Here is a 23,610-nt window from a genome sequence, read left to right on the forward strand (position 1 = left end):
GCCCATTTTATGGCCGCCCCGCTACGCCCCGCCCCATGCCCCGCCTCTAACCCCGCCCCTTTCTCTGAACCACGCCCCCACCCTGACAGCCACACTCCTCCTGGAATGGCCACGCCCCCTCTGTGGCCACGCCACATTTTACGTCACTGCCCTGCCCCCTCTGGCCCCGCCCTGCCCCGCTATGCGCCCCGCCCCAGCGCTGCCGGAAGTTCCGCCTCCGGGCCGTCGCGCCACTTCCGCCCGCTCGGTGCGCACCCCCATCATGGCGGCGCCCTGCGGCTCCTCGCAGCTCCCGCCGGCCGAGCCACCGCTCCGCGTCCCCAAGATGGAGGTGCTGTCGCCGGGCTCACCGGGCGCGCTCAGCGACGGCAACCCCAGCCTGTCCGACCCCTCCACGCCCAGCGGCGCCTCCCCCTTGGGCGCGGGGCCGGCGGCCGGCGGGGCCGCGCTGGGCGCCCGCGGCGGGGCCTCGCCCTCCGTCTCCTTCTCGCCTGGCGGCGCCGCCGCCGCCGCCGCTGCCGCCGCCTGCCGCGGGATGTCCTGGACGCCGGCGGAGACCAACGCGCTGATCGCCGTGTGGGGCAATGAGCGGCTGGTGGAGGCGCGGTACCAGCAGCTGGAGGGAGCGGGCACCGTGTTCGGCAGCAAAGCGCCCGGGCCCGCCATGTACGAGCGCGTGTCCCGCGCTCTGGCCGAGCTGGGCTACGAGCGCACCCCGTCCCAGTGCCGGGAGCGCATCAAGGTACCCCGCGAGGGCGCTGCGCGGCCCGGGACGGGAGGGGGGCCGGGGGTCCCCGTGCTCGGCCGCCCGCCCGCGGGTGGGTGAGCTCCTGGGGCGGGCCGGGGTCACTCCTCCGGAGAGGTTCTCCCGAGCATTCTTTGCTCCTTGGTCCCGGGCACCGTGTCCCGGGAGTTCAGCCCCTTCGGGATCTGCCCTGAGCATCCTTTGGGGCTGGCTGTGGGCATCCTCCTGGCTCAGCCTCTCCCTTGGCCCTGGCTTTGGGGCACCGTGTCCCCAGGGCTTGCTCTTTTGGGGTCTCCATGCTGCAGTTCTCTGGAGCGTTCTCTGGCCTCTGCACGGTTGTCCCCAGGACTGAGGCCAGCCCTTGCCCTCCCTGGGTGCAGGGTGTCCCATTCCCTGGCTCCCCGCGGTTCCATTGGTGTCTCCTGGGTGTCACATCCTCTGGGTTCATCCCTTGCTCCTGTAGCCTCCAGCAGCACCCTTGGGACACTGGCACTGTGTCCCATGGGTTCAGTTCCTCTTGTCTGGGTGAGCTGTGGCAGCATCCCATGGTCCTGAGTGGGGAGGGACACAGCATCCCAACTGTTTGTGTCTCCTCATGGGGACAGCCCCAGCAGGATGTTTCCCCTGGGTTTTTGGACCACCACATCCCCTGGATTTCCTCCTTTGGCCCCAAATGTTGTGGGCACTGTGGCTGACTCTGTCCCCTCCTGTGTCCTCCAGCATCCTCTGTCCATGAGGGGCTGGCACTGGCTGCCCCCTGTACCCTCCATGGGAAAGCAGGGCTCCCAGTTCCCCCAGTAACAAGGGGTTGCTCTGGTTGCTCCTGGCTCTGTCCTTTGCTGTGGAGTTGTTTTATAGTCTGATGTCTTCCCTAGCTCAATGGGAACGTGCTGTGGCTTCACAGACCCTTTGAGTAATTGATAAACAGCCTCATGGGCTGTATTTTCCAAAGGGGTCTTTCCAGTTCCATCATTCCCTGGGAGAAGAGGGCTGGGTTTGGCTCCTGGTTTGGGAGCAGTCTCTTTGTGCATTCTGCTTTTACAGAAGGGAGATATTTGGATGATGTGGAAATCACTGTGGGGTTTGAGTTTGTAAATGTGGATGATGTTTGGGAGGGTGAATTACACACTCTGATCTCCCTCTGGCTCTGATTTCTCCTTTCCTGACCCATTAGGCTCCTGTAGCCACTTCAAATAGTGATGGAGTGAAAAATGCACGTGTTGTTATTGCAGCTCAGTGGACTGGTTGTTTCTCCCTTCCTCTTCCCATCCCTTAAAAATATCTGCTGGCCAAGCTGGGCTGGAGCTGTCCAGGTGTGCACACCTGGGCTGCCTTTCACTTGCAAAATACCTGGAATAAGGGATGCTGCAGCATCAGGAATGCCTGAGAGTGAGAGATTTCCACTTTGATCCCTGTTGATTAGAGCAGCCTGTCCTGGAAATAGATACCCAAAACAAACCCACTTTCTACAGAAGTTTTGGGTTCTCAATGTATTTTCCTCATGTCTGTGTAAATGCTGCTCAGGGATCTTTTTCCCTTGAGCACACCCAGATATATTTGGAGGGGAGCGATGCTGCACTGCAAACCCGCTTGGAGCCCCTCATTTTCCTGGTGGCTTTCAAGGTGCTCGTTGCTTGAATCTTATGCAAACCCGTGAGCTTTGCCAGAGACAGTTGCATGATGGAAAAGTCCCTTGAGGTGGCTTGGCTCTGTCCAGCAGTTTTGGGCTGTGATGAGAGTCAGTGCAGGGACTGTTGAGGCCCCCAGCCCCAGTTTTGGGGTGTGCTGGCAGGCTGTGAGGTGCCATCTCGCTGTTAGAACAGCCCAGAAGTGGCTGTTTGGGTTTCAGTGGTGCTGCTGGATTGGATGGAGCTGATTGCAGGAGCATCTTGGTGACTCCCAGCACTTTGAGCTCCCTGCAGCTGAGGATTCTCCCACTTTCCCTTCAGAAGAGAGACTTGAACACATCTTTGTCCCTGAAATGTTCAAGCTTGGAAGAAACCACCCATCAAACAGCAGTAAAAGAGCTCAAAGCTGATATTTATCACCAAGAGCAGCTCCTGACAGACCTGTTAGATGTTTCTAGATTGCAGAACATTGGGATGGGCTCTCCTTCAACACTGTAATGCCCAGCTGGGAGGGAGTTATTCCTTCCATGAATGTTCCTGTGCATGGCTTGGCCTCTGTGAGGAGGAGAAGGAACAGCTGATTGAATGCTGCTGTCTCTGGCACCAAACACCTCAACTTTGCATGTCCTGGATCCCCACAGTGAGGGCCTTCCTTAGCACAGTCATCTGGAGCAGCAAAAGTCTGACTTTTCTGAAGCCTTTGGGCTCTCTGTGGGTTTTGGCCTGGAATTGCTGGGAAATGAGTGCTTGTTGAAAGCTGTGAGCTCTCCTGGGTGTCAAGAATTTACCTGGTTACAGAGGTTATCAAGACAGTTGGGGCAGCAGTTGCCAACCCTAAAGTCCCAGTTTTTGTAAGATTCCAGATAGGATTGGCTGCTTGACATTTCCCAGGTCCACCACAAACAAAAGACACTCCTGGATGTGGAGGGGTCATGCATGGGTTCTTCTCTGGGACGGAGCAGGAGGACTGTCACGTGCTGTGGGAACAAGAGGAGGGCACAGGCACTTTGGAATCCTCCACACTGAAAACAGGACTGGGGAGATGGTGATGAAGGAGCTCATGGCTGCGTTGTTCCATTTATTACCCCAAATGTTCTGTGTTTCCATGAATTTTGTAGGCTACTTAATGCCCATCAGGAGACAGAGGCTTGTGGCTTTGCTGCTGGATAATAAATGGTGCTTCAAACATTCCAGGTTCAGCTGGTTTTTGAATGAATTTTAGATAAGAATGCCGTACTGCTTTTCTTGGGAACACCTTCATTCCCTGGACACAGCCAAATCTTGAGTCTCAACAGCCAGTTGAGCTGGAAAGGAGCAATTCAGCTTGTAAACAGAGGGTTTTGCAGTTGTATGGCATGGGTGTATTCTCTCTTAATTCAAACAGGGTGTGCAGAAAGGTCCCAATGCAGATTTTTGCCTCTCTTACCATTTGCATGTGCTTTTCTGCACATCAGCAGCTGGAGCACGGCTGCTGTCAGATTGGAGCTGCTCTGGAAAGGTCTGTTTCAAATTTAGGGATTCACATGTGACTGTTCCAGCAGCTTTTCCTTTGGAAAGAGACCTTGAGTCCGACTTGGTGGCTCTGAGGTGGGGGGCTTGGGGAGTTCTGCAGTTGGGAGCTGCAGGAAGAATGGAACATCTTGGTTTCTGCCTGTTGCATTCCCAGAAAAGCTGTCTTGTGTGCCATATCACCCTCATACCGACAAGTCATGTTCTAGCCTTAGTTCTTGCTTGTTCAGTGACACTCTCTGTTCTTTTCATCCAGCCCTTTCCTATTCCCTGTGTTCCTGAACAAGGATTTAGCCTGGTTTTCTCTCCTGAAACTCATCACCTTCCCACAGCAGCACATGGAGAGCTTTTTGTTTTCGGCTTTGACCTTAGAGCTGGGATTTTAAGGCAGATGATGGAGTATTTGGCCAAACCCTTTCCAGTCTTGCCAGGATCCTGTGCCCTGCACTGGATGATGCTGTTTCAACCAAGCAGCAGGAGGTTTGCTGGGAGTTTAAGCATGGAGAAATGAGCCCTTGCTTTGTGCTGTGAGGCTGTGTGAGGGCCACACAGCTTGGAGATCACAGTGCATGGGATGATGGAACATGTTCTGTAGGTGTGCTGGAACTCCAGCATTTCATCCTCTTCCAGCCGTGCCAGGTGCTGCAGTGATGGGATGCTCTGACAAAGCACAGGTGAGCTCGGGTGCTGCAGTTGGAGCTGTGTGAGTCAAGAGGTGTTTTCAGGCAGCAAAGGCTCATTTTGTTTGAAAAGAAAGTTCTTGGAATAATGGGCTCCAGCTGTTTCTTCAAAACCAGATTTTAGGCCTTTTCTTAAACCCTTGGGAGATTTTCTGCTTCTCTTGCTTGCGTCTGTATGGAAGGTGAAATCAAAGACTCGCCCTCCTGATGGCACATTGCTCAGCTGGGCTGAGAGAGCATCTCAGGGCTGGAAATCCTCTGCCTGTGAGTGCAGCTGGCAAGCCTTGCCCCAGCAGAGACAAATCCTTTCTTAGAAGTTGCTGTTAAAACTTATTTACGGGCATTTTAAAAATGTCATTTCTTCAGCTACTGCAGAAATGTGAGTTCTGCTTTTATTTTGCCTTTCCCAGAGTCAGTGCCAACCCATTGATTCGAAGAGAAGCAGTTCCAACCTCTTAACTTCTGACTGCAGGAATTCCCGAGTATCACTGCCAGTGTAGTTCCTGTGTTGGTTTTTCTGTGTGTAGCAACCTCCTCCTCTCCCCAGATGGGTGACTGGAGGTTTTGGCTGGGTTGTGGTTGACCACAAAAGTAATTTGCTTTTCAAAAGGAAAGTAAATACCTTGAATATGCTGGTTCAGTGCTCAGAACAAAGAACAAAGCGTAGACAGGAGTACCACAAACCCACATGAAATAGGAAGGGTTACAAAACCACACCTGACTATCAGCTGTTGGTATTTCTTTCTTTAGGCAACTCTAATGTGATTGTTTGTAAGGGGGCTGTGGTTTTAGCTGCTCTGTGATGTAAACAATCTGTTTGTAAATCTTGCATGGAGTTGTTTTTAAGGCAGGAAAAGCTGCTCCAGCAAAGCTCTCTCAGAAGCAATGCTTGCTGTGATCCAGTGTGAGCTGCTGGACGTTAGAGGATCTCAGCCAGAATTCCCTCCTTGGGTCCCGTGGAGTGGCTGATTTTGTGATTTGGAGATGTCAAATGATGGAGCATTGGTGCATTTCTTAGCAACCAGCCAACCATCCACCTTCAGAGCAACTTTGCCTTTGATTTGAGCTGACAAGAGGGATGGAGAGGGACTTTCTACAAGGGCCTGGAGTGGCAGGACAAGTGGGAATGTCTTCCCAGTGACAGGGCAGGGCTACATTGGATATGAGGAAAAAAATCTTCCCTGTGAGGGTGGGCAGGCCCTGGCACAGGGTGCCCAGAGAAGCTGTGGCTGCAACATCCCTGGGAGTGTCCAAGGTCAGGCTGGACAGGGCTTGGAGCAACCTGGGATAGTGGAAGGTGTCCCTGCCCAGGGCAGGAGGGTTGGAGCAAGATGAGCTTTAAGGTCACTTCCAACTCAATTCCATGATTCTGGGTTTCTGTTTCTTTTGAATGTGGTGTATCCTTATCTTGAGTTTATCTCAGTCTCAGCTCCCCATCCCATTAATTCCCTGGGCTGTGATGTGTAGAGGTGTTCAAGTTACCTCCTCTTCTCCCTTGGCTTAAATAGATTCAGATGTGCTGCATTTTCCAGGCTGGGCTGTTCCTTGCCATTCCTTGAATCCTTCCCAGCAGCCCAGCTTCTCACTGGAGGATCTCATCTGCTCCAGGAGGTGGGAGCAACTTTTTTGTTGACATTTACAGCTGGGAAAAATAAACCCTTCAGTGACAAAGAGCAGATTTAATTGTTTCAGTCCTTTCTGAGGCTGTGGCAGAGGAGCATTTCTGGGATATGAGTGTTGTGAAAGGAACCCTCTTGGATTTGCTCTCAGCTGGGGTATTTGCAGAGTGCTGTAAGAATCTGGCTTGAATTGCACATGCAGGACAAGTGTCTTTAGGATCCAGTGGCTTCTGGAGCTGTTGTGTGTCTGTAATACTCTGGTCCAATCATTCTGGTGTACCTGGGCCATGCACTGCTCATTCCATGGGTCCACAATGATTCCCAGAGGGAGCTGGGAGGTTTTCTTGTTGAGACAGAAACAGCTGATGGTCAGGAACTCATTGCAAGAGCACAGATTGGTGAAACTCGAACATTAAATCTCATTTAGGGAGATTTATGAACATTAAATCCTAGATTGGGCACACACCTTTTTTTTCCTATAGTGCTCTCTGACTGTGGAGGACTTGGGCAGATGTTAAAAGTCCTCCTGATTCTTGCACTGTGCTTCAAGCGCTGTCACAGGGGCAGATTCCTGCTTACCTCCCTCTTGCTGAGTGTGTAAATTTGGGGGCTGAGCAGGCAATGCTTTCTGGACTGCTGTGGTCTCACCTATTACCAAACCTTTCACCACTAGTGGTGAAAATTTGAGTTCAGGCCACTTTTTTATTTTAATTCCAGCTTTTCCCAGATTTAGAGATTGGTCTCCCCAGCAGTGTTTTCTTAGCACAGTTGAAGTGGTGTGGACCTTCCTCTGGAGACCTCAGGATCCCACATGGCTGGGACACTGTTGGATATCAAGTGTTTCAGGGTTCTGAACTACACAAGCCGTTTCCCATGTGGTGCTGCCCATGTTGATGCTTTCTGCCACTTCAATGAGGCTCATTTTGGAGAGGAGCGTTTTCCCTCCCACCCGTGGAATGATTTGTGCTGCTTTTCCTCTGCTGGATGGGCTTGTGGTGTCACTCCATTCACTTGAGAGTGAGGACCAGCAGGGATTTGAGTCTGTGTTTTCTCCAGGCTTGCATAGATGTGACTTCTTGAGTACATCTCAGACCTCTTTTCATCCAGGCTGCTGCAGTTTGGGTTTTCCTTAAACGCCTGGTTTTGTGAGTGGTGTAATGATATTTGTCCTGATCACAGTAGATGCATGCGACTTCAGGTTTGATTTTTGGAATGAGCTGGTTTATGAAGGCAGGGTAACCTGCTCACTGCTCTAAAGTAAGTAATGTTTGAACAGGTCATGCCAGGAGCAGGTGGAACCTTACTCAGGCATCTCATCCAGTTAGGCTGGATATCAGGAAAAGGTTCTTTCCCTAGAAGCATGCTGGATACCTACACAGGTTTCCCAGGGAGTGGTCATGGCCCTGACCCTGCAAGAGCTCCAGGAGCTTTTGGACAACACCCTCAGATACATGGTGGGATTGTTGGGGTGTCTGGGCGGGGGTTGGACTGGATGATCCTTGTGGGTCCCTTCCAGCTCAGGATATTCTGTGATTATTCAGTGATCTCTGCAAGCTGAGCTCTGTCTGGAGGACCATCCACTACCTCTAAACTCTTTCCAAAGTTGTTGGCTTGATGGGTGTGGGGGAGGGTTGTGCTTCTCTGCCTTCTCAAGCTCTAACAAGTTCATTCTTATTCTTCTCACCCGGTGCTGGTTTAAGAAAACCAGGAGCTCAGAGCATCAAGAGACAGAGGTACCCAGGTGCCAGCTTTTCTGCAGGCAGTGCTGGAGTCTCCTCTCTAGGGGTCTGCCTCAATTAGCAACAAATCCCTGAGAAGGCTCTGAGTATCCTCAGCATTCTGATAGCAGCAAGCAATGGAGCATCTTCCCAGGTTGTGGATTAGAGGCTGCAGCACTGTGGGGTCTGTTGGCACAGCACCACATGTCACTGGTGTCCTCACCCTGATGGGACACAGCCTGTTAAACCCCAGCTTTGTTCACTCTTGGCTGCTGGCAGAGTCTTGTCTCATGGGGGCTGACCTCTGCAACTGGCTGTGGAGCTTCTGTTAATAATTCCTGTCCAGGCAAGAGCTTTTTTTTGTTTGTATTATCTTTAATTGTGATTTAGAAATTGGCAGTGGTGGCTGTGAGTTTTTGTTCGGTTCCAGCTCTCCCTAACAAAAACCTGTATCTGCCCTGGCTCAACTGATATCCCCCTACCTGTGCTGCCAGGGTGACTTTGCTTTTCATTGTCCAAAGAGAGCTCTGGTTCTTACCCCAGTCAAGACAATCAACTTGTCTATATTTACCCCCCAAGCCTGCTCCCCTCAGGGCATTCCCATCACTTTTCTACTGTATGGGAGCTAAATCCTTCAGGAAGTCCTTGTGTGTTTGGGTAAATCAGGATACAACCAAGGCCTTGCTCTTTGATGTAGAGAGTAATTCACTGCCACAGCCATGGTGTCCCCCCAGGGCTGTGTCCCCCCAGGGCTGTGTCCCCCCAGGGCTGTGTCCCCCCAGGGCTGTGTCCCCCCAGGGCTGTGTCCCCACAGGGCTGTGTCCCCCCAGGGCTGTGCTCAGGCAGATGTGGGGCTGCAGCCTTTGCAGCCTGGGCTGCAGCAGCTCCGGGGACTGTCCCTGGGCTCTTTGGGGACCTGTTTGAGTGCTGAGCTCTCACGTTCTGCAGAGGGGCGTTGCTATTTGGGTTCTCATGCTGGAGATGCATTGGTGTCATCAGCTGCCTTCCTGCAGTGGTGTGTGGCTCTCCCAAGAGTCTGAGGTGCTGCTCTTCTCGTTTTATTTTATATAAACCACAGAAATGGGGCTTGTTGAGGCAATACCCCACGTAAGTCTTGTGTTCTCCTGCCTTGCACATAGCTTTTAACCTAAAAGTTCATGAGCTGAAGCTGTTGCACAGATTTGTTACTTTCTGCTCCCAGGAACTTAAAAATGGAGACTTCAAGACCTTTCACTGTCCCCTACAACCACGCCAGGCTTCAAAAGCTGTTTCTTTTGTCCCAGTGTAGTTTCATCTTTGTTTCCTGTGAGTATCCTGGTGTGATGAGGGAGGGAGCTGTTGGGCACTGCTGTTCTTAATTCAGGATATAAAGCTGAGAGCTCCTCTCCGTTAAGTAAAAGAGCATCTTTGAAGCTGAGTGTTGTGCTAAGTGGTGCTCTGGGACATCAGGACCCCTTTAGGCTACTATCAGTGAATCAGCTTAAACAGATGAATGTGGACACAGCCACAGGCCACCAAACTGCTCTGCAGAGCCCACAGCTTCTCCCTGAGTAAGAGCATGTCTCAGATCAGGGATCTGGAATTCCGTGTTGGACAATCTCAGGTTATATATAAAAAGCTTGCTGTGGTTTGGTTCTCCCTCATCTTATTTTTTGCTGGAAGGAGGACCATGTCTGCAGCCTTCCTAAAGGTTTTTCTCATCCTCATCCTGCAGTTCCTGCAGAGCTCCAGGTTCTTCGGTGGCTTCACTTGTAGAGATGAGGACTCGTGAGTTAGAAATGGTGAGAAAATCCACATTGAGCTTTGTGACTGTCTCCTCCTTTGGTTTTCCTAATTATAAATTAAGCGAGGATAATGTGTGTTCGTGTTGCAGGCAGTGTTGCAGAACAATAAGCAAAAGCCTCGGTCTCTTCCAGTCTGAGCAGTCACTGGGCAGTGATCAGGTCTGTTTTCAGTTACTTGTCCTAAATTTCCTGCTTTCTGTATCTGTATCAATATCTGTATGTGCACTTCAGGAACCACGGAGCAGGAGTTGAGCTGGACACCAGGAGGAGTAGAGGAGGTGCGTAAGAAAAAAACAGATCTTAGATCCTGGAGATCAGGATAACCTGGTGAGAGGAAGGTTAAGGATTATAAAATGTCCAGGTTTCCTGAGGTCTGAGCAGTTATTTAGGTCTTACCAGGCTCTGAAGAAGGGAAGCCTGTGGGCTTACATGGAACAAGGCTGACTCGTGGTATTTGGAGGGAGCATCAGGAGAAGTTGTAGGGAGTGCCTGTTGGAGACACTGGGGAGAGCCTCCAGGAAGAAGGAGCTAACAGGAATCTTGATTCTCCAGCACACAAGACCAAGGAGCCATCAGCTGCTTAGCCACAGGCCTTCTGGTGCTTTGGAAAGCCCTGTATTTGAGATTACCTCCCTCAAATTTTAGGTTATCTGCTTCCAGAAGTGGAGGTAACACAGCCAGGTGAGCATGTGGGCCGTACCCCCTAAAGTTATCTTGACCTTTAAGAGTAATGAGCAGTCACACTATTGCTCATTTATTTCCATCCCCTTTCCTGTGTTGCTCCCTTTAGTTTTTCTACTAGTCTGCGTTGACTTGCTACTAAAATATTTTGATAGTAAAATAAGCCAGATTGCAGCCTGACTGAAATAGTTAATTACTACTAGGCTGCAACCTAGTGTGGGATCCTCCATAACCCTGTTGGTGAGGAGAGGTGTTTGAAGCACTTGCTGAAAATAGGGTGTGAAAATAGAGTGGCTGAGGGTGTTGGGCATTCCCAGAGGGCTTGGCCAAGCGTAGGGATGCTTTGGAAACAGTTTGTTTCACTTGAAGGCTGCTAATAAATTCAGCTGGAGGCTCTAAATCCACGTTTAACTCCTATGGATAAGCTGGGGCAGGTACAAGAACTTGGGTTTGGGAAATACGTTTTTAAAAGTCTAACTTGGGTGGATTTCAGAAAGAGTCTGGGAGTGAAATGACTTTGCCCTCATTGGTCAGTGAGATTTGAGCTGAAAGGAGAGAAATTGGAGTGAGAAAGCTGAATTCTAACAGCCTAATGTATCTGTGCCCCAGCCTGAGGGAACCCTCTTTGCACCAGCAGATACCAACAGGTTTCTAGGCTGGGTTTTGGTTCTAGGTTGCCACAGCAGGTTGTTTTCCACCCTGCTCACAGACAGAAAGTTAAAATGTGCTGGTGTCCATCCAAAGAGGATCTGCCTGTTTATCCTGAGGTAGTTACAGCAAAAGTGGGAAGGGTTCCACCTTAAACCGTGGAATAACTCATGCCTGTTGCTGCCTGTGTGTTTATATGGGTTATTTTTTATTTTGTGTTGTTTTCGTGTGTTTTTGTTTAAAACAGCAGGGTAATACTGACTTGCTGCTTAGCGGTTTTGCTTCTGCCCCCAGGGCTCTGAATCTCAGGAGGAAACTGGTTAGAAATGTATCCCTTTGCTGCTGATGCTGTTAAACCAGTGTATGAGGAGCATTAGGTAGGTTCCAGCTTCCTGGAGTTTTAAAAGTTCCTTTCTTTGGGGGGAAAAAAACCAAATAGTTCTTGTAATGATATGTCCATTAGAGTCCTCCTGCAGAAAGCAAGGTAACAAGACTAGTCCTTCCTAAATTAATGCCTCCCTTGAATTCCAGAGACAGCTTTTCCATTCAAGTCAGAACCTCAGCAATCTGATAAACTGAATTTCTAAAAAAGTTAATGTTTTCTAGCAGTTTACCAATGTGAAAAAATACCCAAGAGCCAACAAACCTGGGGCATATCAAAATCAGAGCAGTGGTAGAATGAAAACCACATTGAGGGTTGCATAGAAAGCTTTAGTTTTTTTACCCTCAAGGAGTTGTCTTTGCTCCAGATTAGGGGGAAAACATGGATGGAACCATGGCTTATCCAGCAGCAATGAAGTGGCGTAGCCCTCGATGTGGGATGTCAAAGGGAACACCAGAACTCGAGGCTTTGGCACCTGTGTGGGAGGTTCTGCCCCAGCTCTGTTTGAGAGGCTGCTCACACCAAGCCACCTCAGAGCTGTTACTTACTTGATGCTTGATTTCAAAGTCTGGGAACTTGGGAGCATTATTGATTTGACCTCTTTTAAATTTCAGCAGCTTCACAAGAGACAGAGTGAGTTAGTAAGGAATGCAAAAATATGTAAGTAATAAATATTTTCCTAGCTGAATAGCTTAGGCATATCCATTTTGTACCTTGTGTCTTCTTACCAGAGTAAGGAAGGTTGGACTGTCTCTGCTTTTGGGGGAAATCTTTCTATTTTCCTTTCTCTGTCCTCCCTGCTTCCCCCTCTCCAAGCTGTGGGCACAACACCAGCTCTGCTTTCTCCTCTTCATAGTAGGTGTGCATTTTCCTGGCTGATTGGTGTCTCTGACTGGGGGGCTATTGGTATTTTTATTTTAATTTTTTTCCCTGCATCCATAGGCGATCCAGGGATTTTATTTATTTCTTTTTAATGAGAAAGAGAATAGATGACCCAAGTTAAATCTGAGGAATCTGTAGCTGCTACACAACTTGTCCTGTGTCACACATGTTAACGCTAAGCGGGAGTGTTGGATACATATGATGCTTCCTGGTGGGTGTAGATTAATTTGGGAGCATCACTTATGAGCGTAGGGCAAATATGACCAACAGCAATGACCCCCAAAGCCCTAAACCCTGCCTGTGTGACTGTGTGTGGGTGCCTGTGTGCTTGTCCAGCCCCACACCCCCTGACTGAGCCGCTTCTCTCTCCCAGACCCTCCGCAGGTGCTACAGCCGCGTGAAGGAGCACGGCGTGGGCAAGAGGAAAAGCAGCTACACGTTTGAGCAGCTGGAGCAGGTGTTTGGGCAGGGAGGATGGGACTCCCAGCCCTGCCAGCCCGTCCTCATCAACAGCAGTGGCCTGTACCAGGAGCTGGAGTCGGATGGCAGCACGATGGAGGAGTACTCTCAGGAGGACTGGGGAAACCACAGTCAGGATCTTCACTGCTACCAGACAGGCGAGCAGGAACTGGGTAAGAAATCCCACCTTGGCACATCTCCATCCCTGGGTTTTATCTGTGCTCACAGGAACTGGGTAGGAAATTCCATCTTGGCACATCTCCATCCTTGGGTTTTACCTGTGCTCGCAGGAATTGGGTAAGAAATCCCACCTTGGCACATCTCCATCCCTGGGTGCTACCTGTGCTTGCAGGAATTGGGTAAGAAATCCCACCTTGGCACATCTCCATCCCTGGGTTTTACCTGTGCTCGCAGGAACTGGGTAAGAAATCCCATCCTGGCACATCTCCATGCCTGGGTTTTACCTGTGCTCGTAGCTGTCTGGCACACACATCTCTCTGTACCAGCTTTCACCTCTCAGACAGAATGTGCTCACGATGCTAAACACATCTTTAGGGAGAAAAGGGACAGAAATTCCTCAGTTAATCAAAAGCAAGCCATGGTTCTTGAAGTACTTTAGGATCAGGACTGGAGAGAAGAAGGGCTGAAACAGTGGAGCTGACACCTTCCTTGCCTCTCACTCCCAGTTTTACTTTCCCTCATGGGATTCAGGAGATGTTTTCCCTTTCAGTGGTACCTACGTGTTACCATTCAAACACCATTTGCTTAAATTGTAGGAACAGGGCTTCAGCCTGCTGCTGACAACACCAACAACTGTTAAAAATGTTGCTCTTTTTTATTTACCTTGATATATTAATATTAAACATGTCAATATATTTATATCCAGAGATGTGGCCTTTTTAAATGAAAAAATAGCAAGAGAGCTCACACTTGATGTTTGAGACAGAAGCCAAACTCCTCCACATACTTTGCTTGCCCAGATGATTACTGTCTCTGCCTAAAATTTAACATTTTAATTAATTTGGAGGTTTAATTGTTGCCCATGGCTTTTTGAACTTTTTTAAACAGATCAGGGTACCACATCCCTGACAGAAAACACACTCCAATCTGAGCAGCTGGGGGAAGAAGTGGTTTTCTTGAGGCACATTTCTCTCAAGCTGCTGCTCTTATGGGTGTGTGTTCCTCCCTTGCCTGAGCAGGGCTTTTTTCACAGCAGAAGCTTTAAGTTGATGAGGTCCAATGGAGACGTGAGGAAGGTGAATTGTATAAAGGCTTTTTCCCATTTGTGGGATGAAAGAGGGAGAGGAGATGCAGTTGGGTGTCTGTACACATCTGTGTTTGGGGGACTGGTGAGTCAGGATGCTTTGAAAGAGCCTTAGATCGCAGTTTAATGTTAAAATTTGCAAGTTGGCTGTTAACCGCATTCCTAATCCTCAGACTCCTTCCCTAGGGGATTTAAAAGTCAGAAATATGTGGGAGAGAAACAGTGGGGAGAAGAAAACGTTACAAAACATATGTAAATGATGGCTAATTCTGTCTGGTATGGCTGGTTCTGGTGAGTCAAGCTGGGATCTCCTGGTTTGTCACCGGTTTCGGGGACGTTTGCGTGCGCCTGGGCTGGCGATGCCCTTCACGCTCAGTTCTGAGCAAAGCACTTGGCACACAGTGCTGAATTGAACACAGATGCAGTTCTGCTGTTGCTTCCTCTTGAAGTGTGCCATTAGAAGCAGAATTGCTTTTTTCTTATTTTTTTTTCCTTGAAACGATGTAGTTTGCAATTCTATTAAATGTGTGATTTAATCGGAGGGATTGGAGCCTTGTCCATGAAAGGTTTTGCACTTGCAGAGAGAGGTTCAGATCTTAACTGACCATGTCTCTTCCAAGTTAAATAAAAACCCAATCAATTACAGAGGGTGTAGGAGCTGGAGCTGTCTCTTGCAGAACTCCAGCAGACTGCCAGGCTTAGGAAGCAACTCAGATTTATTTTTTATTTAATTTCAACCTCTTAAAAAAAAAAGCCCAAAGAACGTTATTTAAAATCTAATTATGTGTTGAAATTTTACCTTTCAGATGAAATGCCTACCACGAAAAGAACATTAAAGATAAAACAGGAATCTTCAGAAGACACACAGTAAGTAATTTATGAATGTTTTACCCTGGAATGTATTTCCCTGGGGATGTTGTGCAGGAGGGGAGGATATTTGAAACTTCTGTTTATAATTATAAATACATTGTGCAAGACTATTCATACAGTTGAATCTGCTTTATGCATTATTCCCATTACCTCAGAAGAGCTGAAAAGCTTCACAACTCTGTTTCTCCTTGGCTTTGCCATTCAGCAAAGAAAACGAGACTTGGATGTGAGGATTTAAACCACGGGTAGGGTCCACAAGAGCAGCTCCTTTCTTTGGTGGGAAGTCATGCCAAAGCTTGGGAGTCTCTGATTTTCATTTTTATAACTTTCCAGATCTTACTTGTAACCTTTTGGCTGGGTTTAACCTAACAAACACTGGAGCCTTTTGAATGCTTTGAGCATGCAACTCTCCCTTCCCTCTCCAACAATAACACAGAGCATTCCCAAAAATGAAGGGAATTGTGCTGTATTTACTCAGTCCAGGGCTGCTTTGTGCCAGCCTTTAGGGTGGTTGTGGATCTGTCTGCAGTGGGAGTGAGCCCAGGCTCACAAATCCTTCGGGATTCCACACAGGAGCTCCCACACCAGAGTTTTTTTTGTGTCACTGAGGTTTTCCATAGTAGAAAATCAGCTGCTGTAGGGTAGGAGGTCAGCAGCACTGGGAACAGCAACAGAACATCCCTGATGAGTCACATACAACAAAGCTTTTTGTACTGTAACTCCATAAAAAAAAAATCCTTGACAAAATGTAACATAAATATAAATAAATAGAAGTAGAAATAAATTTTAAGAAAATAACATAAGAAAATAAAAATAGTTTTGAAAGAAAAATAATTAATGAGAAGTTTCCATGGCAGTGGTGTAGCTTCAGCAGACCCCTCACTACAGATGGATTTTCACATAGTCAGAGGTGATTTTTTTCTTCCCATAAAGCAAATTCAGTTTAACAACTCAGGGACAACCTGGAGAAAAATAGCTTTTTTCAGTATAATCTTTCTTACTGCCTCCTTGAACAGTTTCTTGGTGCACTTCGGGAGTAATTTTACCTTTAAGGAGCTCCTGGGCAGATAATCCTGAATTTTCTGAGGCAAAGGCTTGGACCACATGAATCTTTTCTTCCAAATTTTAATGTGTACATGAACAGCTGAATTAGATTTTGGTAAATGAGACCTTTCAGAGTTTTATGTTCATTTTCCTCCCCAAATTCCCTCTGAAATGCAGTGGAGTCTGAACTCTGGGGTATTTTGTGAAGCGTGCCAGTGATAAACTCGTCCTACGTGCAGAGTGGAAGCACAGAGCATTTTCCAATGCACAGATTTGCTGAAAGCTGCTTTTCCTCCTTGTCTGTGAGGAGAAGGAACTTGTAAACTCTGACTCAGTAGGTTCAAAGCAGTCAGAAGATGCAGGGCTGATACAAAGATAAGCTGTGTATTTATTTATTATCTTAAAAAAATAAAATTTCATCTAAAATCCACAGTAGATAAATAGATGTCAAATTCTTTCATCTCTTTGTACAGCATTTTAAAATGCAGATAGCCTAGTTCAAAGATGGGTTCATCTTCCTTCTTGGTCAAGGGCAGATTTTCAGCAGAAATGGTCTCCAGAAATCATTCAAATCCTGGTGAAACTTGTGTTGGGCTTTTGGACACAGAGAAACAGAATTCTAGAATGGTTTGAGCTGGAAGGAACCTTAAAGCTCATTTCATTCCAATCCCCTGCCAAGGGCAGGGACACCTTCCACTAGAACAGAGTGATCCAAGCCCCATCCAGCCTGGCCTTGGGCACTGCCAGGGATCCAGGGGCAGCCACAGCTGCTCTGGGCACCCTGTGCCAGGGCATCACCACCATCACAGGGAAGATTTTTTTCCCAATCTCCCATCCAGCCCTGCCCTCTGACAGTGGAAGCCATTCCCTGTGTCCTGTCCTTTCATCCCTTGTCCCAAGTCACTCTCCAGCTCTCCCCAGAGCCTTCTCCTCTCCAGGTGAGCACTCCCATCTCTCCCAGCCTGGCTCCAGAGCAGAGGGGCTCCAGCCCTTGGAGCATCTCCGTGGCCTCCTCTGCACTGGCTCCAGCAGCTCCAGCTCCTTCCTGTGCTGGGACCCCCGAGCTGGAGGCAGCTCTGCAGGGGGGTCTCACCTGAGCGGGGCAGAGGGGCAGAATCCCCCCTCCCCTGCTGCCCACGCTGGGGGATCAGCCCAGCACAGGGGGGTTCTGGGCCAGGGCCTGTCCAGCTCTCACCCACCAGCACCACAAGTGCTCCAGAGCTGCTCTCCATCCCCTCATCCCTGCCTGGATTGATCCTGGGGCTTGCCCTGGCCCAGGTGCAGCACCTGCCCTTGGCCTTGTTGAACCTCTTGAGGTTCCCCAAGGCCCCTGACTGAGCTTGTCCCGATCCCTCTGGATTCCCTCAGTCCTGGAGCAGGAGCACATGGAAGGCGAGCACGTTGCTGCAGGTCACAGAGCAGGTTTGTGTGAAAGGCAAGAGCTGTTTAAACGCCACCACTGGTGTTTGGTTCTCTCCTCAGGTCCCCAAGGACCCGACGCAGCGATGGCTCCAGGACCTCGCTGCACTGAGCGGTGCTGGGTTGATATTTGTGCTGTTTGGTTGTGCTCATAACTGGCAGGCTTTTGCCATCAGCTCATATAGCCAAGTGCTACGGGCACAGGAAGGGATGTGAGCAGAGGAGAAAGTAAGGGATAGGGAATGTCTGGACCAGGTTCCCCAAGTGCCAATTAATAAATATGGTTGGGTGAGGGAGGGCTAAAAGGTGAAACAGAGCCCCAAAACACTGGAAGGGCTCGGGAAAAGTGGGTTATAAATCTGGGAGGAAAAGAGTCGAATTGCAGCTTTAGGGGTGTAGTGGGCATCGTTTAGAGAGCTTTTAGTTACAGCACATGCACAACCTGCCTGGGTGTCAGAGGGCAGATATCCCATCTCCTCTGGACTTCCCAACAATGTGTGTCTCCAAGTGACACAGAGAGAGCCATGGGCTGCTCTAGGGGAACATGGTAAAGGTGCTGCAAAGGCCAGAGCCCCTCTGCTCTGGAGCCAGGCTGGGAAAGCCTGGGAGTGTTTACCTGGAGGAGAGAAGGCTCCAGGGAGACCCCAGAGCCCATTCCAGGGCCTAAAGGGGCTCCAAGAGAGCTGGAGAGGGGCTTGGGACAAGGGGTGGAGGGACAGGACCCAGGGAATGGCTTCCACTGCCAGAGGACATGGTTAGATACAATACTGGGAAGGAATTCCTCCCTGTGAGGGTGGGCAGGCCCTGGCACAGGATGCCCAGAGCAGCTGTGGCTGCCCCTGGATCCCTGGCAGTGTCCAAGACCAGGCTGGACAGGGCTTGGAGCAGCTTGAGCCAGTGGAAGGTGTCCTTGTCCATGGCAGGGATGGGAATGAGATGAGCTTTTTAGGTCCCTTGCAGCCGAAGTGTTCTGAGTCTCTAACACACAGGGACTTCCCACCTTCCGCTTTATTTTTGACATTATGGGAAGCAAAGGGCAAAGGTAACCTATGTCCACGTCCCATCCTCCAGCAGGATGCTCCACCTGCCCTTGCCTGTTGTCTCCAAATAAACTGTTTTGAGAAGTGAAATACTACTTAGAGATTTTGACAAATGGTTTGATTCACTGCCGGTTTTGTGAAGATGAACTAGAGAGAGCTTGTGGATCTTCACTGAAAGCAGCTGTTCTGGGCCCTTTGAAGTCTGCCTGGTTTGGAAACAGCTCCTTAGAACAAATTTGCGCCTACTCTTGTCTCAAGTCTTTCCTCATTTGAATTGCAAAAGCTTCCAGGGAGGAAGAAATGCAGGTCCCAGACTCCAGCAGGGAGGTGATGGTTTGATGATGAGGGAAAATTCAGCTCTAGGGCACCTTCTGCAGCTCAAAAGTGAGATTGTCCTGAGACACACAACAGGTTAAACCCTCTGCTCTGCTCCCATTTTCCTCTTGAAAAATGAATCATATTGACAATATAAATAAAGCAAATGCATAAATACATGTTTAATAAATAATTTTAAATAGTTGAATGAATGAAAATTACATTTGAAATTAATAATTAAATGATAGTAATTTTTACTGCTTATGCTACCTTTGCTTGGCTAAGTCGTCAAGACCCTGGATACAGCCTGGGAATGCAAAGCTCAGCCGAGTCAGGTCCCAGCAAAAGTGAGAAGATGCTAAACCTGAAAAGCAAAACTCCTTAAAATTCATCTTTCCCTGTTTTCCTGCGTGCTGGAAGCGGTGGGTTCCCTGTGGAAAGCCCTTCTCTGTCTGCTGCTGGAGCTGTGCTCTCATGCAATGGTTCCCGTTCCCTGCAGGAGCAGCCGCAGTGACTAATGCAGCCAAGCTCGGGCGCTGGGTTGTGCCGAGCTAAAGCAAGCAGAGTATTTATAGTGCACTTAATAAAGGTGGGGGCTTTGCTTTCAGTTCCTCGCTCTGCTCCTCAGCTGTTGAATGAAAACCTGCCCACGCCGTGCTCTCCTGTCTTTGCCTTGGGAAGGGAATAGCTGGAGCTCAGCTGTCGTCAGGAGTCGAGCGCGTGTGCCAGTGCTGAGACACCGAGCTGTGCTCCAGCCCTGCCCTGTCCCCTTGTCTGTCCTACCCCTTTGTGCCTGGATGGAGAACTTGCACTTCCAGAGCCTCAAAAAGCTATTTTCCAAACATGGCAAAGCATCAGGGAAGCTTTAAATCAGTTTTGCTGCAGTGTTTGAGTGAACGGAAATGGATTTGGGGTAAACATGCATTCTTCTTGTCTGGGGTTTCTCTCTGTTGCTGCCGGGTAATGGAAGTGACTCCTCAGGAATAACTTCAGTGCTGATGGGATCAGTGTTTTTAAGGACCTCTGGCACAGAGAGGGTTCTGTTAGTCCAGCCTGTCCCTCTTCAGTGCTCTAGAAACTTGATTACACTCTGATTGTGGTGGAAATGCACTTCCCAAAGTGCCTTGAAGGTCTTTCAGGGCACTTCTGACATGGTTGGTACTACAAGACAGGTGAGATAGATGAGGTGGTGCTGGATGTGATGCCGTCAGGAGGGAGGTGTCCCAACCTGGATGCTCAGAAATGCTCGAGGGGGCTTGGACAGCACAGGTGAGGTTTGCAGGTGGTGTGTACCAACCATCAAACATCAAACCAGAGCTCTGTGTCCTGAGCTGTGCCCTCAGCCTGCTCCAGAGGCCTCCAACACCTGCAGGACACCCAGCAGTTGGAGAACCTTGCCAAATTCACATGCCTTGTAGTTAGACCTGTAAAAGCAGCTTTTTTGGGATGAAAGGCTCTAAGGTGGGGCCTCTCCAGCACCACAGGAAGGCTCTGCAGCTCCCAGTGCAGTTTTCTTTGAGCCCTTATATACATTATGATGGAAAAAGACCTACTCCCCATAGGGATTTATTGGGCAGGAGTGCTTCTGCCAGAGTCAGCCTTGCTTGTGGGTGTCGTATCTGCTCTTAGAGGCCTTCATGTCCCTCACCAGTCTGATGCTGGACTCCAGTGGGAAGCTCTTGGGAAGGGCTGGTTTTAGGGAGTTCAGGTGATCTGAGGAACCTGCAGGAGGAGGGAAGTTTGCCCTGCAGAAGACAACCTGTGTCGCCTGATCCAGTATGTACTACTGGTGGGGTGTGGAAGGAGAAAAAATCCTCCTGGAAGTGCAGTGGCCTCCACAGTTCAGCTTTCCAGATGTGGCACAATGGATAAAGGAAGGAGAGTTGCATGGAAAGATCCTTTACATCCCTTTTGTTGGACCAAGAGAGATTTCTCCGTTAGCAAACGAGTTGCAATATCTTCCTACAGCTTTGATTATAGGACAATGACTCCTCGAATTAGGAGTTCTCCCTACCAGCTAATTACACCCTAATGTTCTCATTTATCCCAGAGGAAGCTGTTCCAGCTCGCTGCAGGTGCACACAGAGGCTCTCTCCTGATGTAAACCCCTCTCTGAAACATTGCTGCTGGCAGTGAAAACAGAGTTTTGGGAGCGTGGGGATTTCTTTATTGGCTGTCTGGAGGGATTGCTGCTGTCTTTCCCTCAGCATCCAGGATGTGTCTGGGAGCATCCTCTGCTCCAGGGGTTCCCTTGAGCTGTATTTCCACCCCAGCGCCAGGACAGAGCCCTTGGGAGTGGCTTTTTACAATTACAGTCCCATTTGCTGGCATTAATTTGGGGATAACAATGAGGCAGAAGTGTTTTGAGTGACATTTGTGAGTTCGGGATGCAGCTCATGGACCATGTGCCGACAGAAATCCAGGACTGTAAAGAATGACCCAGCAGTTGAGTGTGTATTTATTCAGCAGTGCCAGATGCATGCTTCCTTGGAGATGCTTTGATATCAGGAAGAGTTGGGGTTGGGTTTGTGTTGGTTTTTCAAGATTAATTTCAAATTTCCCCACCAGGGCATTGTTATAACCCATAATCTGCCCCAGAAATGTATATAGTAGTAAGAAAAGCCAGGCAAGGAAGCAGATGGGGATTAATGTTTTCTGAAGGTTGGTGCATTCGCTGGGAAAGTTTTTCAGCTCTGATGCCTTTATCCTTCTCCCCGTTTCTAAATTTCCAGGAAGCGCGACGTCATGCAGAACATTATGCAAATCTTGGAGTCGGTCCAGTTGAAGTGGGAGCTGTTTCAGAGCTGGACGGACTTCTCCAGGCTGCACCTTTCTAACAAACTGGCCATTTTCGGCATCGGGTACAACACGCGCTGGAAGGAGGACATCCGCTACCACTACGCAGAGATCAGCTCCCAGGTGCCCCTGGGCAAGCGGCTCCGGGAGTATTTCAACTCGGAGAAACCGGAGGGCAGGGTGATCATGACCCGAGTACAGAAAATGAACTGGAAAAATGTTTATTACAAATTCCTGGAGATCACCATCAGCGAAGCCAGATGCTTGGAGCTGCACATGGAGATCGACTGGATTCCCATCGCTCACTCCAAACCCACTGGAGGGAACGTGGTGCAGTATTTATTACCAGGAGGGATCCCAAAAAGCCCCGGCCTGTATGCCATTGGATATGAGGAGTGCCACGAGAAACTCCCCTCCCCTCTGGCCGAGCACCGGGCACCCGACCCTGGCAATGAGACTCCAGGGGAGCTCGAGGTCCCCTCCCCACAGGCCTCCCTCCGGGTGGATATGGAGTCTGCCCGGATTATCTACTGTTACCTCGGCATCGCCGAGGTCCGGACTCTCCAGCAGTGCCTGTTTTTACACTTCCAGGCAAACACCAAAACCTTCAGCAAAGATTGGGTCGGGATCAACGCCTTTTTATCTCAGAACTGCGTCGTAGAGCCCGGTGTCTCACCCAAATCCATCTACATCAAATTTGTGGAAGTGGAGAGGGATTTTCTGTCTGCCGGCTCTTTGGTAGAGTGCCTGGAAAAAGCCATCGGGTACCCCTTAAAGTTTAACAACTGAGTCTCGTCCTTCATAAGGATCAGGGCTCTCCGCCCCATTTTCCATCTCACTCGGATCCTGTCCGTTCACGCGGGACTTTTCCGCCTGGAGCGCGTTTGGGGTGCGCAGAGGCCGGCGGGCGCCCCCGGGCCCGGCTCTGGGAGCGGCGCGGGCGGGAGGAGCGCCCGGCCCGCGGGACGACTGTCGGTACATTCCACGTGGGACAGGCTCGTACACACGGCGTTTTCATACACAGACTGAGGGGCTGGCCTTTCCTTTATTCCACGGTGTCTCATTTGGATGCATCCGTCTCTGAGTGTTGCTCTGGATCTGACTCAATAAGCAATAGATAACGGCGAGGGAAACCCCAACTCCCGGCCCGGGACTGTTTTTCAAAGCCACCCTTAGATATCTTGTATATAATTTAGAACTTCACTTTTTTCACCATCGAGTGTTCTCCTCTCTCCAAACAGTGTTGCCTGCAAAGACTTTGGGTTCCGTGAAGTATTCCACACCCTTAGTAGCGTTGCCATATCTGCTTTTATTTTATTTTATTTTTTTAACATTAAAATAATTCCTGGCCTTTTTTATTTTTTCTTTATTTTTTTCTATTTTTTCCTATTTTTCTCTTTTTTTGTCTTTTTTATCATTATTTTTCTCTTATTTCTGTCTTTTTTTCTTCTTTTTCTTTTTCCTCTATTCCTCTTTTTTCTTTTCTTTTGTATCTTTTTATCTTGTCTTTGTTTTTTTTAAAATTTCTTTATAATTTTCCTTTTTTTTCATTTTTCTTCTTTTAATTTTGTTTGTTTTTTTATCATTTCTATTTTTGTTTTTTAGCCTTTTTTTGTCTTTTCTTTTTCTCCTTTCGGTTTCCTTTTTTTCTTTTTTTTCTTTTTTTCTTTTTTTTTCTTTTTTTCTTTTTTTTTCTTTTTTTCCTTTTTTTTTTTTTTTTTTTCCTAAATGGACTTCCAAAAACTCTCTGTGAGAATAACCTGGCAGCTGAGAAAAAAAAACCCCGATGATTATTTTTATTTGTTTTGTTGTCGACCCATTGCTTATGGATACAATCAAAGCTGTGAGAAGGGGAAGGTGGGGAGGGGGAGGGCGGGGAGGGGGGTGGGGGAGGACGCATTTATGCCTTTTCCGCGTGTTCCTGGCCCAGCCCCGCGCGCGGCCGCCGGGGCCGGGCGGTTTTATTTCCTGGAGCTCATCCATCGGTGACGTTGTGACATACGATGAATGTGTCGGTCCTAATAAAATCAAACAAACACGTACGGAGGCTTCCACGCATCCTTCTCTTCTCCCGGGGGAGTTCGGGCAGGTGCTGAGCTCTTCCCTGCGGGTGTTCCCTTCCCTTTG

At 49.0% G+C, this 23,610-nt stretch overlaps 1 protein-coding gene across 9 annotated transcripts; it reads left to right on the plus strand.

Moving 5' to 3' along the window:
* Positions 1 to 245: 245 nt before the first annotated feature.
* On the plus strand, positions 246 to 23,331 carry MSANTD2 (Myb/SANT DNA binding domain containing 2). 9 transcript variants are annotated; one of them, XM_063417838.1, is made up of 6 exons: positions 9,778 to 10,364; positions 11,307 to 11,389; positions 12,009 to 12,054; positions 12,650 to 12,908; positions 14,806 to 14,866; positions 21,420 to 23,331. In XM_063417838.1, the coding sequence occupies exons 3-6, from the start codon at positions 12,043 to 12,045 to the stop codon at positions 22,270 to 22,272; spliced, it is 1,185 nt and encodes a 394-aa protein (XP_063273908.1). In that variant the 5' UTR covers positions 9,778 to 10,364; positions 11,307 to 11,389; positions 12,009 to 12,042; the 3' UTR covers positions 22,273 to 23,331. The 9 variants fall into 9 exon arrangements, 7 of the variants coding, with proteins under 7 accessions (XP_063273904.1, XP_063273908.1, XP_063273911.1 ...); XM_063417841.1 differs by having other exon boundaries at positions 12,012 to 12,054; XM_063417837.1 differs by having other exon boundaries at positions 9,778 to 9,961; positions 10,236 to 11,389.
* The last annotated feature ends 279 nt before the right edge of the window (positions 23,332 to 23,610 follow it).

Source organism: Prinia subflava, chromosome 22 (assembly GCF_021018805.1).
Source record: "Prinia subflava isolate CZ2003 ecotype Zambia chromosome 22, Cam_Psub_1.2, whole genome shotgun sequence".
NCBI classification, from domain to species: Eukaryota; Metazoa; Chordata; class Aves; order Passeriformes; family Cisticolidae; genus Prinia; species Prinia subflava.

Bases quoted from the DNA above. Each gene is read 5' to 3' on its own strand.
- MSANTD2 (XM_063417834.1), top strand. From the start codon at position 263: ATGGCGGCGCCCTGCGGCTCCTCGCAGCTCCCGCCGGCCGAGCCACCG. The intron at 743-12,649 runs GTACCCCGCGAG...TCTCTCTCCCAG, and splicing joins AGTGCCGGGAGCGCATCAAG to ACCCTCCGCAGGTGCTACAG. The intron at 12,909-14,805 runs GTAAGAAATCCC...TTTACCTTTCAG, and splicing joins GACAGGCGAGCAGGAACTGG to ATGAAATGCCTACCACGAAA.